This window comes from Dendropsophus ebraccatus, chromosome 10, assembly GCF_027789765.1.
Source record: "Dendropsophus ebraccatus isolate aDenEbr1 chromosome 10, aDenEbr1.pat, whole genome shotgun sequence".
NCBI lineage: Eukaryota > Metazoa > Chordata > Amphibia > Anura > Hylidae > Dendropsophus > Dendropsophus ebraccatus.
This window is the reverse complement of record NC_091463.1, coordinates 12,746,145-12,758,793: the sequence shown is the minus strand read 5'-3', so window position 1 is coordinate 12,758,793 and position 12,649 is coordinate 12,746,145. Positions and strand designations below refer to the sequence as shown.

The 12,649-nt window shown below is 45.1% G+C and overlaps 1 protein-coding gene across 1 annotated transcript; it reads right to left on the bottom strand.

The window, feature by feature from the left end:
- Positions 1 to 1,679: 1,679 nt before the first annotated feature.
- Positions 1,680 to 11,380, bottom strand: LOC138766299 (ficolin-1-B-like). Its single transcript, XM_069943798.1, has 5 exons — positions 11,236 to 11,380; positions 10,920 to 11,047; positions 6,284 to 6,413; positions 3,194 to 3,328; positions 1,680 to 2,126 (listed from the first exon to the last, which is right to left on the bottom strand). Exons 1-5 carry the CDS (start codon positions 11,315 to 11,317, stop codon positions 1,864 to 1,866), a joined length of 738 nt encoding a protein of 245 aa, XP_069799899.1. The 5' UTR covers positions 11,318 to 11,380; the 3' UTR covers positions 1,680 to 1,863.
- Positions 11,381 to 12,649: the final 1,269 nt, after the last annotated feature.

Below are 12,649 nucleotides of genomic sequence, written 5' to 3'. Positions count from 1 at the left end.
CTACATTGGTGAGTGCTAGATTTGTTTTTGTTTTCATATTTGATTTTAGAAGAAGAAGAATACTTGAGAAGTGAATACTTGAAAGAAGAAGAATACTTGTGCTCGTGTTTCAACCTTTGTCGCTATGCCACCTTCTGCCCTGAAGTGTTGAGCTACCCATCCTGCCTGGATGACACAAGCCCCAGTCCTAGTTACCTGAGTTGAGCAAAGTGTCCGAAATTATCCGGTGTCACCTGCGCTGCGAGATAGAGTATGTAGGCTCTTGGCTGCTTTGCTCTCTCCGGATCAGTTCTTCTACTTTAGGGTACTGTCCTGCACTGTGTTGTTATGTTCATGGTGTAGGTTGGGGTGTTCTCCGACTTGTCCTCTCTTTAGTGTTTAGCACTGCATCGTGAGTAGGAGTGTTGCTTTGAGAAAGAAAGTCTCTGTATTACCTCTGTGTGGACTAAACAAAAACGACTTTACTTTTCCTGCATGGTGCATGCTATAAAAGGAATATATTCATGCAATATATTTACTATTGGTATATATGTGCTATATATTGCTGCTAGTATATATGTATGTATGTATATATCTGTTTATGCAGGTGGCTACATAGATTTCTGAACTTCTAATTGTTAATTTGAGGGGGCGCCATTTCAATTCTCGCCTCAGGCAGCAGAAAACCTAGAATCGGCCCTATATATATATATATATATATATATATATATATATATATATATATATATATATCCAAGTGGATGGACTTAAGAACGTTAGGGTTCTGCATGGTTCTGCATCTGCTTTGGCCAGACAAAAAAACAGAAGGTGCAACAGCAACCCACAGGTGCAAGGGCTTACCGTATATACTCCTCCCAGTGTACACACGGTAAACACCTGCTCTGTAGATATTGAAAAGTGAGGATCTTAGCAAACTATTTGATCAAACGGAGTGTACCATGTCGCTAATTTAAGGCGTCCTTTAGACACGGTCCCTACTCTAGCATTTTTACACTAGCAATGGCCTCTCCTGGGCTGAATAAGCCTACAACTGAGCAGATAGGAGCCAAATGATCTCTTTTATAGCAGCCTTGGGACATGAGTGGAGTGCAAGCCAACAGGAGGTAGCCACACACCCCACATTTAACAGAAAAAAAAGGAAAAAATTGGCAGCACATCTATGACTCTGTTCACACTGCAGGTTGCACGCTGCAGACAAAAAAACAGGTTCAACAGCAACTCACATGTGCGAGAGCTTACCGTATATACTCCTCCTACATGATAAACACCTGCTCTGTAGATATTAAAAAGTGCTTTGGCCAAGGGATCACGTATAGGTATAGAGTCAGTTACAGAAAACTTTTTACAGCTTGCCCAGCCCAAAGAAGAGACAAAATCACATGTCCTCTGTCTCAGAAGGGAGGGGGATGGCAGAGGAGTGGTGACAGAGTAGACCAGGAGGTGAGGATTTTCACCAGCTTCAGGGTTTTAGTCACGATATAAAAAAGACAAAAGGCCCAATTTATGAAATAGAGACTTATTCCAAACAAGTTTATATTATAGGTGGAGATCGGACAGGGTTAACGCTTCCCCAACGCTCCTTTTAATTTATCTTATTCCCCCTATCCATCCATATTGTTGGGTCACTTGAGCACTTCTGGCCTATTGTTTTAATAATTGATGGAGACACATGACCAACATTTGTAAAACAATGTGCTTTAATGTTCTTCACTGTTCTCTTTTTTTCCCAGTCAGCTGTGTTTTTCATTGTAATCATTAGATGTTGTATCATGTATGTTTACATGATGCATTAGGGTCCATTGCTTTATTACATGCTGATATCTGAAGGGATATATTGTGGTCTTGTCTATAGATTAAACCTGTTTATTGTTTAACAGGACGAAACTTCATCTCTGAGGATTTAAGGGAGTAACGAATGCCTCTGAAGCTGTTCCAGATGATCCCACTGCTTGGGTCTGTGTTTTGGCCGATCAGGTATTTCCCATTCAGGTGGCTATGATAGCATTTTCTAAACCACCAGGCTCCTCTGTAGTATTCAGCACAGGAAGTTTTATCCCTGTCACCCTTGTCATTGTTCTTGTCTTTGGTGGAGAAGGCATCATTGTTGTGTTGTGATAGTGAATCACCTTGAAAAGAATAGAAGAACACAATGAACAGACAATACCATCTATTCTCTCATTCCACTATACACAGATGTCCTGGTGCTCTTTTTATTTACTCCATAAATACATTTTATTTAATGGTGGGGGAAGAGAGTATGAGCGTGCCTGGTAAGAAGAGAATGAGTATAAGTGTGCCTGGTAAGAAGAGAGTGAGTATGAGTGTGCCTGGTAAGAAGAGAGTGAGTATGAGTGTGCCTGGTAAGAAGAGAGTGAGTATGAGTGTACCTGGTAAGAAGAAAGTGAGTATGAGTGTGCCTGGTAAGAAGAGAGTGAGTATGAGTGTACCTGGTAAGAAGAGAGTGGGTATGAGTGTGCCTGGTAAGAAGAGAGTGAGTATGAGTGTGCCTGGTAAGAAGAGAGTGAGTATGAGTGTGCCTGGTAAGAAGAGAGTGAGTATGAGTGTGCCTGGTAAGAAGAGAGTGAGTATGAGTGTTCCTGGTAAGAAGAGAGTGAGTCTGAGTGTGCCTGGTAAGAAGAGAGTGAGTATGAGTGTGCCTGGTAAGAAGAGAGTGAGTATGAGTGTTCCTGGTAAGAAGAGAGTGAGTATGAGTGTTCCTGGTAAGAAGAGAGTGAGTATGAGTGTTCCTGGTAAGAAGAGAGTGAGTCTGAGTGTGCCTGGTAACCAGTTTAGTGGAGCTGCATTTTGGACACAATAAAGCATAGAGGCGAGTTTTCCTCAATTTTCTGCCACCCTTTTAGCATTGTTGTGGTTAGAGATGAGTGCAGCAGATTTGGTTTGCTTCATACAAAGCAAAACTGATCTGCACTCATATCCCTCAGGCTGCCGGCTTTGTGGAGAGGGAGGATACCGCCTAGAAAACATGGATATAGCTATGGCTGTATCCATGTTTTCCAGGCATTCTCCAGGCAGTCCTCCGGCAGTATTCTCCCTCTGCACAAAACCGGCAGCCTGAGGGATATGAGTGCAGATCAGTTTTGCTTTGTACAAAGCCAAACAAATCTGTTTCGCTCATCTCTAGTTGTGGCAGATACATAAAGATTCCAAATAAATCTGAATGCGGTTTTCTTACCTGCGTTACCGTTAATGAAATTGCCAAGTTTTAACCTATAGAAGTCACCTTCTCCATTTAAGCTGAAATCTTTATAGGTGGCGTAGGTTCGATTATAGTCAAAATCTTCTAAATCCACACGGAGCTGAAAGTTACCTATAATATAGAGAATAGCAGACAGTAGCAGTGTGGTGTAAGAATAGTTGACTTCAAGGAAGAGATTTTATGTATCGTTTTGTTGTTTCTGAATGAGTTAAGAAGCTCCCATCACTGTCCCATGTGGTAGGTTACTATAATCCTCGCATCCTCATTTACCCTCCTCCTTTTTTTTTTGCATAATCATAAAGGGGTACTCCAGCAAATAGAAAAAGAAAATAAATATATATAGAGAGAGATTTGTAAATTACTTAAAAAAATAAATAAATCTTGCAGTACTTATCAGCTGCTGTATGTCCTGCAGGAAGTGGTGTATTCTTTCCAGCCTGACACAGTGCTCTCTGCTGCCACCTCTGTCTATGTTAGGAACTGTCCAGAGCAGGAGAGGTTTTCTATGGGGATTTTCCACTGCTCTGGGCAGTTCCTGACATGGACAGAGGTGGCAGCAGAGAGCAATGTGCCAGTCTGAAAAGAATACACCACTTCCTGCAGGAGATACAGCAGCCGATAAGTACTGGAAGACTTGAGATTTTTAAATGGAAGAAATTTACAAATATATATATATATATATATATATATATATATATATATGTGTGTGTGACCCACCATGGGTGTTGCTATTGGTTACACTCTTTGCAAAAGCCTGTACTTATTGTATATGAACTTATTAGTTGCACGGCTGAAGTATGGAAAGGGTTATTGTTTATTTATGTGTCACGTGGATCTGTGAACCTATTGGAGTATCTTCTTCTTCTGTCCTATCATCTCTTACTTTACTTCTTTACCCACTCACAGCACATTTTAGATATGCTGGAGATAGGAAGTCACATGGGTAGACGCAAGCTAGAACGCTCCCTACAGTGGTCCCATTTGGGCCCTAGCCCTCTGCCAGGTCCCCTAAACCTCCGTATGCAGTCGTAGTCAGGTTCCTGTATGGTGAGGAAGCAAGACAAGACGCACCTAACAGTTTTTATTCAAGCACTTTACTAAACACTATCCCCTCACAGGAGAGGACACATCAGAGATTATCTCAACCCACGACGTAGACTAGGAGAGTCACAGTGCAGGACAGTATCCACAGACAGCAAACAAGCTAGGAACTGATCCGGATAGAGCAAAGTTGCTAAAGCCTATAAAATCTCATAGCACGGTTTTCAGCAGGGAAACCTTAGCATTGCGCTCATCCCAGGTAGCAGGGTCTGGGGCTTGTGTCACCCTCATAGGACGGGTCACCCGACACTGGTGGGCATATGGTGGTGCGGAGACCCAAAGGTCAAAACACGGGAAAAAGTATTCTCTTCTTCCTCTTCAGTATTCTTCTACCTCATCCTCCAACATCCCGGCAGAGCACACTACTATATTGGGTTGGGACTTTCACGACATCCTCCTCTCTGCTCCTCTGATTCTTCTACGTCTCCTTCAACACGCAACTCTCCTATCACAGATCTGGAGTGTATTATCAAGTGTTTTATCAAGGGATCTATCAAGTGTAAGAGTTCTGTACTCCAAGAACTTCCAGAGTAAACAAGAGATTATTTATGGTAAAGAGACTCTGTGATTCTTCATCCCGCACCAGCACATTATACACACACTTCTTGGGACATTTCCCCTTTCGGTGGGTGGCGGTATCGATAGGGGTCACTACACTCCGCCGACTCCGGCCCACCTTGATAACATCCGAAGCTTACCCCACCCCTCTCCATAGGAAACATAGAAATGTTCATGGTAAAGCTAGGAGCAATAACTGTCAGTAGACAGTATAGGCACCTTAAAGGGGTGGGTGGTTGGGTGTGGAGTTTCCAAATTAACTGGTGTCAGAAAGTTATACAAATTTGTAACGTCTATTTAAAAATGCTGTATTTCCTGCAGTAAGTGGTGTATTCTTTCCAGTTCTCTGCTGTCACCACTGTCCATGTCAGGAACTGTCCAGAGCTGCCGCTCTGGACAGTTCCTGACATGGACAGAGGTGACAGCAGAGAGCACTGTGTTAGACTGGAAAGAATACACCACTTTCCGCAGGACATTCAGCAGCTGATAAGTACTGGGTTTTTATATAGAGGTAAATTAGAAGTAAATCTGTATAACTTTCTGACACCAGTTGATTTAAACACATTTTTTTCCAACAGAGTGCCCCTTTAAAGCTGCAGTTGTTAGTCATAGCAACCAGGTTGTCACACATGTCTGTGATGCTCAGTGGAGAAAAGTCTGCATAACAATAAAGCAATGCTATTCTCTATGTCAGGAACCATTGAAGACATAATAAACTAAGAATACAGTGGTACCTTGGTTTAAGAGTAACTTAATAGCGTTTTGGTTTAAGAGCTCTCAGTTTTTCAAAATTGTGACTTGGTTTAAGAGCATTGCTTTGGTGTAAGAGCTCCCTGTACTGGGTGGGAGGGGAGTGGGGGAGGGGCATGGTCTGCATAGCGGGGTCTACAGTCCTGTACTCTGACCCAGGAAGTCTCCCTCACCTTCCAAATCATAGCAGATCCACTTCAGGCTGGGGCTTACATCAGGGGACAGGACTGTGGAGGTAATCTCTCCATAGCTGTAACCCCTCTCTCCCCGGACAGAGAGCGCTGCATGTATGTGCCCACATCTGCCCTGCTTATTCCTTCCTGCTCCCTGCAGTCTCTGTCAGCTCTTGTGTTTCCCATTCTCTCCATTACTGTACAGTAACTTATAATATCACATATTCTGCTGTTTCTGAATGTTTGCTTCATCTGTTTTACATGTTATTCAGAATAATAAATCATTTTATTTGGGGTGTGGAACCAATTTTCGGTATTTCTATGATTTCCTATAGGAAAATTTGCTTTGGTTTAAGAGTGGATTTGGATTACAAGCACGGTCCTGAAACGAATTATACTCCTAATCCAAGGCACCGCTGTACTGTAATCCAGGAAAACAATAATGACTACAACAATGACACAAGGACCAGGACTCCATCAATACCTGTGTAGGTAAGTCGGTGAATATTTTCGTTACCCAACCAGAACTCACTGAGTTTATTACCAAATCCTTTCTTGTAGGTTTCCCAGTCTTGGTAAAAGTCTACAGATCCATCAATGCGTTTCTGAAACACCTGAAAGGAAAAGATGGATTATTAATCTCCTTTACTTGGAGCTGCAGTTTCCTTATATTGCACTATCCCTGTTCCCCTCTACCGCTGCTGAGTGAAACTGTTGTCATATGACAGCAGTTCTGTCACAGTGTGTTTGATCATTTGGAATCATATGAGACAAAACATGTAGTGTATGAATTGCTATAAGCATATGTGTAATCTGCTGTGTCCTCTCTGCTGCCCCCTACAGGGGATTTATTTGTATGTGTATGAATGGTAGGTCTTCACTTAGGGGCTTATTCCACAAGAGCGATAATCGGCCCGATTATTGCTCGGTGGAATAGAGAAAACGATCAGCCAATGACACGATCATTTTATTCATTTATTTAGGGACAAACCTAAAATCATCGGTCCCCCCACCGCGCATTGTTACGGTGGAATGGCCTATTCCTCGGCCCTGATGATCGTTAAGTGAGGGGTGCAGGGACATCGTAGCCCTTGTCGTGTCCTTGTAGCCCTTGCAGCATACATTACCTGTCCTGGCTTCTCCTCCGCTCCGTCTTCCTCCTCGGGTCCCACTCGCAGCAGCTCCAGAGTGGCCTGACTGAGCTGTCAGACGCTCAGCCAGTCACTGGCCCGGGATCGCCGTGGCCAGTGATTAGCTGAGCTGTCTGACAGCTCAGTCTGGCCGCACCGAAGCTGATGCTACGCGGCGGGACCCGGAGAGGAAGACAGAGCGCAGGAGAAGCCAGGACAGGTAATGTATGCTGCAAGGGCTACAAGGACATCGGTAACGATGTCCCTGCAGCCCTCGCTTAATGATCATTGGGGCCGAGGAATAGGCCCAGTAAACGAGCACCGATCTAGCAGATCTAGCGCTCGTTTACATCGTTGCTCGGCCTGTGGAATAGGGTCCTTAGTCTTCTCTTGCCACAAGCCTCTTCTAGAAGCTGCCAGAAACATGTGGGAGAAGCCCCCTAGTTATCAGACGACAGGAACAAAATAGTTAGCTTTGGTTTCACCGGGGAAGTAGATTGAGCTTAGGTCTGGATCGGCCCGTGTAAAAAATAAAGTAAGTTTCAGTTTGTCCTTTTTCCATCCCTGGACCCAGATTTTTTTTTGGTTACCTTTAGGAAGATAGACATTAAGATAGACATTCTGGGGGAGATTTATGAAAGAGTGTAAATATACACCTGGTGTAAACTGCCCACAGCAACCAATCACAGCACATCTTTCAGCTGTGGTAAAATATAAGAGTAGCTGTGATTGGTTGCTGTGGGCAGTTTACACCAGGTGTATATTTACACTCTTTCATAAATTTCCCCCTCTGTCTTTACACACCCAGGTAAAACTAGTTCTTTTAGGTGCCACAGCTAGTGCAGTTAGTTGCTGTGCCCTAATCCAGCCACTAGGTGTCTCACTTCCCGTTGTTCGTCGTTCGCAAAAAATTCGGCGATCGTTCCGTGTAAACAGTCGTCGCGCGATAGTCCGGCCGCCCGCAGCCCCGCCCGGCCCCCCGCTCGCAGTCCGGCCCCCCGCTCATCCGCAGACCCCTGCGCCAGCTCGATCGCCACCCCTGCCGCCGCTCTGATCGCCACCCCCGCCACCGCCACTCCGATCGCTCCCCCCCCCCGCCGATCCGATCGCCCCCGCCGTGACCATACGTTACCTGCTCCGCGTAGCAGGTCTTCGACATCCCCGGCTCCCCTGTTCAGTGCACTGATTGGCTGAAGAGGGGAGTCGGGAATTTCAAACGGCTCCCCTCTTTCAAGCAGCCGTTTGAAATTCCCGGCTCCCTTCTTCAGCCAATCAATGCAAGGCAGCACTGATTGGCTGAAGAGGAGCCGTTTGAAATTCCCGGCTCCCCTCTTCAGCCAATCAGTGCATTGAAGAGCGGAGCCGGGGATGTCGAAGACCTGCTACGCGTAGCAGGTAACGTATGCTCGCGGCTGGGCCGGCGGGGGCGATGGGGGCGGCGGCGGGGGGGGTGTCGGCGATCGGAGCGGCGGCAGTGGTGGTGGGGGGGGGGGGCGATCGGAGCGGCGGCGGGGGGGGGTGGCCGTCGGAGTGGCGGCGGCGGGGGGTGGCAATCTGAGCGGCGGCGGGGGTACTGATCGGGGCGGCGCAGGGGGCTGCGGTTGACCGTGGGGCCGGGCTGCAGATGAGCGGGGGGCTGGGCTGCGGGCGTGCAATTGCAAAACGATTTTTCTGTACGATATATCGTACCACCTAAACGCTGATCGTTATGAAATAAAATCGTTACTCTGACATGGTTAATCGTACGATCGGGCCAATTATCGTTTTGTGTAAACGCAGCATTACACACACTCACACACTGTCACTTCCTCTAGTTTAGTTCCAGACAAGAAGAGACAAGACCTGTTTTCTAGTAAGAGAGATAAAGAGTAGCAGTCAAGCATTGCTAGATTTAAACCCAGGGTAACCAGAGTAATAGGAACACACCTTGCATATGCTGTGGATTCTTCACTTCAGGACAGTCACCCCTTAAGAAGTAGAGGGAAAGGGACCGATCCACAGCAGAGCTCAGATGCAAGTTAGACTATGCTCGACTATGTAGGAAAACTTTCACTAGTTAGCTTCATCTAGAGACAGAGGCCTAGGACTTGTACTACCTCGCAGGGTGGTCACCCATACTGTGTAGACAGAAGGTGGTCAGGTAACAAAGACTTATCTAAACGTGAGTATGAGGAGTTCTTCAAGTTTCACTTCACACACATCCCGGCAAATTGATGTAAAATTTAGGCAAAGGCTCTTACCTACTGCTACAGCTTCATTTCTACTTTATCTTCACCTCAAGCTACTGCTGAGATTTATAGCACTAAGTACCAACGCCCTGTTATTTGTCTTGTATTGCACTGAAGACAGGGCCGATTCTAGCTTTTCTGCCGCCTGAGGCGAGAACTGACAAAGCGCCCACAAAATTAAAAAAAATCTCAAAATTTAAAAAAAAAAAAAAAAAATCGAGATTTTATTTTTTGGCCATATCAACAGAAAGAGTTAACAGCAGAGCAGAACATTACTTTTATGCCTCTTCTCCTGCTCTTGCACTATGCTGAGGTCAGCTCGGAGGTCGGCAGTGCAGAGAAGACATAATATAGCGTCCCCGCTGCTGTTAACTTTTTCTTTTCTACAGTGTGTAAGTGATGCAGAGTATAATAACTCTGCATTATTGAAAGAGTTAACAGCAGGAGACACTATATCTATGTTTTATGTGATGTCAATACCTGTGAATACGAGGCTTCCAGTGCCTCCTCAGCGCTTCTCATGAGGCAACTGACAGGAAACACGGCTGGGCAATAAGCCGTAACTAGTTGTAATGATAAGGACACAGGACGCTGATGCCGCCCCCCTCAAGGGCTGTGTTATCTTCCGCCTGAGGCGAAGACTTCACTTCGCCTCATGGCAGATACGGGCCTGACTGAAGATATTTTTCAAGTAAAGTTAAAGCCTTCTTTAAGTGGAACTCATCTCTGTCATTGCACCTGCACCTACATCTATACCTCACACTAGTTCTACCAAAGGTCCAGTGCCCATGTGTCTGGGGGTGGGTATTACCACTTCTGTCCACCATGACAAGTTGCCCCAAAATGCCAGAGTTCAACAGCAGCATCCAGTGCTGCACTGTGATCCACTGCTCACATTGAGGTATCAGGTTGCAGAGGCAACTGCCCCACACCCAACAACTTTTGGTGCACAAACCTTATTTTTATTGATAGGTTTTAAGATGGTCTTAAGCCTCGGCAACCTGATACCCCAATATGAGCTGTGTCTGATAGTGGGGGAAAATGACAGATAGCAGACAGCAGATTTCTGCTGCCAATAAAAATGAGCTGAAGCCTGTGATATATATATATAGGGTTTGGGTATGTTCACACAGGTGGAATTCCGTGGCGGAGAATCTGTTTAGCTTGGCTATGTTTTACTAAAGTGGACAAAACACTTTAGCACTTTATCGGCAACAGTCTGTCCCCCCCCCCCGAGATCTTTACCCTATAAAGGGTATGTTCACACTGAGTAAATCAGGCGGAATTCCACGGCGGACTCTCCGCCACGGAATCCCGCAGCGGAATTCTCTGCCACGGAATCCCGCCTGCCTCAGTGTCCCATAGCCTGTCCATGGGAGGACTCACGCACCTTTACTGCCGCCGCTCTCCGCACAGTGAATTGTCACGTCAGTTCTTTGTGTGGAGAGCGGGGGGAGTGGAGGCGCGTGAGCCCTCCCATGGACAGGCTATGGGACACCGAGGCAGACAAGATTCCGCCTGATTTACTCAGTGTAAACATACCCTTTACCCTATAAAGGGTAATCTCTGGGGGGGGGGGGGGGGGGAGACAGACTGTTGTCGATAAAGTTTTAAAGTGTTTGTCCACTTTAGTAAAACATAGCCAAACTAAACAGATTCCCCTATATGTCGCTCTTCCTTGAGCCTCCATCTTTAAACAATTACAGAGCTGTATATTGATGCCACAAGTTGCCTGTAGGTGCAATGCTTATAGTAAACTTACTATCCAACCTCCTCCATCTGTAGTCATGTCACATAGCACCACCAAAGGTGGCATGCCATACGGGTATATTGTGTACCAGCCACTGAGGGTGACGCCTTGGTCCTTCAGCTCCTTACAGTCCTTTGCACCTACAATATAGATGGCACATTGAAAAATGAAAGCTGTAATATAATTAGTTGCTATGGGCAACTGCTCCTCTACACAAGGTGTTTGATAAGTCTCTCCCATAGAGCTCTTACATGGGTCATGTGATATCAAAGCCGTCACATGTACAATTAGTTCTTTATGGCGTCTGTCACCTAGATGTGTCACTTACCTGGACAGGTGTCTTGTGACTGGCTGCAGATTACCATTGTGCCCAGTAGGAGACCCAGTATGTTCTGTGGTGACAGTATCATGGCTCCTTCTGTGACTGCTGCGCTTACCTTCTGGTGTAACAGAGTCTACAGACAGGTGTCCTCCCTGCTCATATATACTGACAGAAACTGGGCCAGAGGACAATGACTTATTGATCAGTAGGGAATTTATTAGGAATTCTTCTGTTTGAGTAACATAGTAGGTTATTGGTCTGGAGGTGACACGTAGCCATTACTGAATAATTTTATTTTATGTTGAAAACACCCTTAGCAAGGAAAATTTAAATCCATGGCTGCGTCTCCACATTTGCACTTAAACACAGCAAAAAGTAGCCCGAATGTGGCTTTAGCTGCCTGTGAAAAGTATTATCCCATACATAGTACTATCATATTGTTACTGACTAGTGTTGAGTGAACTTGCCAAAAGTTTGGGTTTGGCAACATTGGTCTGAACCTGAATGCTCAGCATATGACTCCTAGTGGCTGGACAAGTTGGATGCTGTTCCAGGGAGTCTTGGAAAACATAAATACAGCCATAGTTGCTGATAGAGATGAGCTAAGCGAATCTGAAGAATTCCGATTAGTAGTGAATCGGCATTAAATTTGCTTCATATCGATTTGTAAATTTGCCAGATTCGCTTCGCAAATTTGCTAAACATGGCGGTCACACATGTTAGCATGGTGGGAGCAAGGGAATATCCATAATCCTTTGCACCCATCGAATCTGCAAACCCCACTGTGATGTCAGCAACCCCCAAACTCTATATAAGGTGATTTGGCTTCCTGGAGGCGGCCAGTCGGCTGTGTATAGCAGAGATTAGGTTGCAGCAAGCAATTAGAGCAGGGAAAGAAATACAAAGAGATAGGGACAGAGATGATAGGAGGGTGGATTGTGGGAGGTTTCTGGGTGCTGGGTGTGTATTATAGGAAGTCACAGTGGTCACTGTGTCCATCTTAATTCCTCACTGGGAGCTCATTTACCAATGTCCACTGCTGTCCTGGGAGAAAATTGATAATACACCGCTGATTCACTAACATCCGCTACTGTCCATGGCAGAAATTGAATGATTGACAGGCTGATTGACAAATAAAAAAATTTACAATTTTGACATTTTGAAAAATTGCTACTCTTTAATAGTCCCACTATTTTAGCTACTATCGTTTGTCTGTTTTATTACAAATTTGTGATTTGTGAACTCCGCAAAAAAAAACAAAAAAAACTTTTGGCAAGTTCACTCAACGCTAGTCAGTAACAGTATGATGGTACTACATATGGGATAATACGTGTTCCTTGTATACTGGATATGGTCAGTATGATGGTACTATGTATGGGATAATACATGTTCCTTATATACTGGATATGGTCAGTAACAG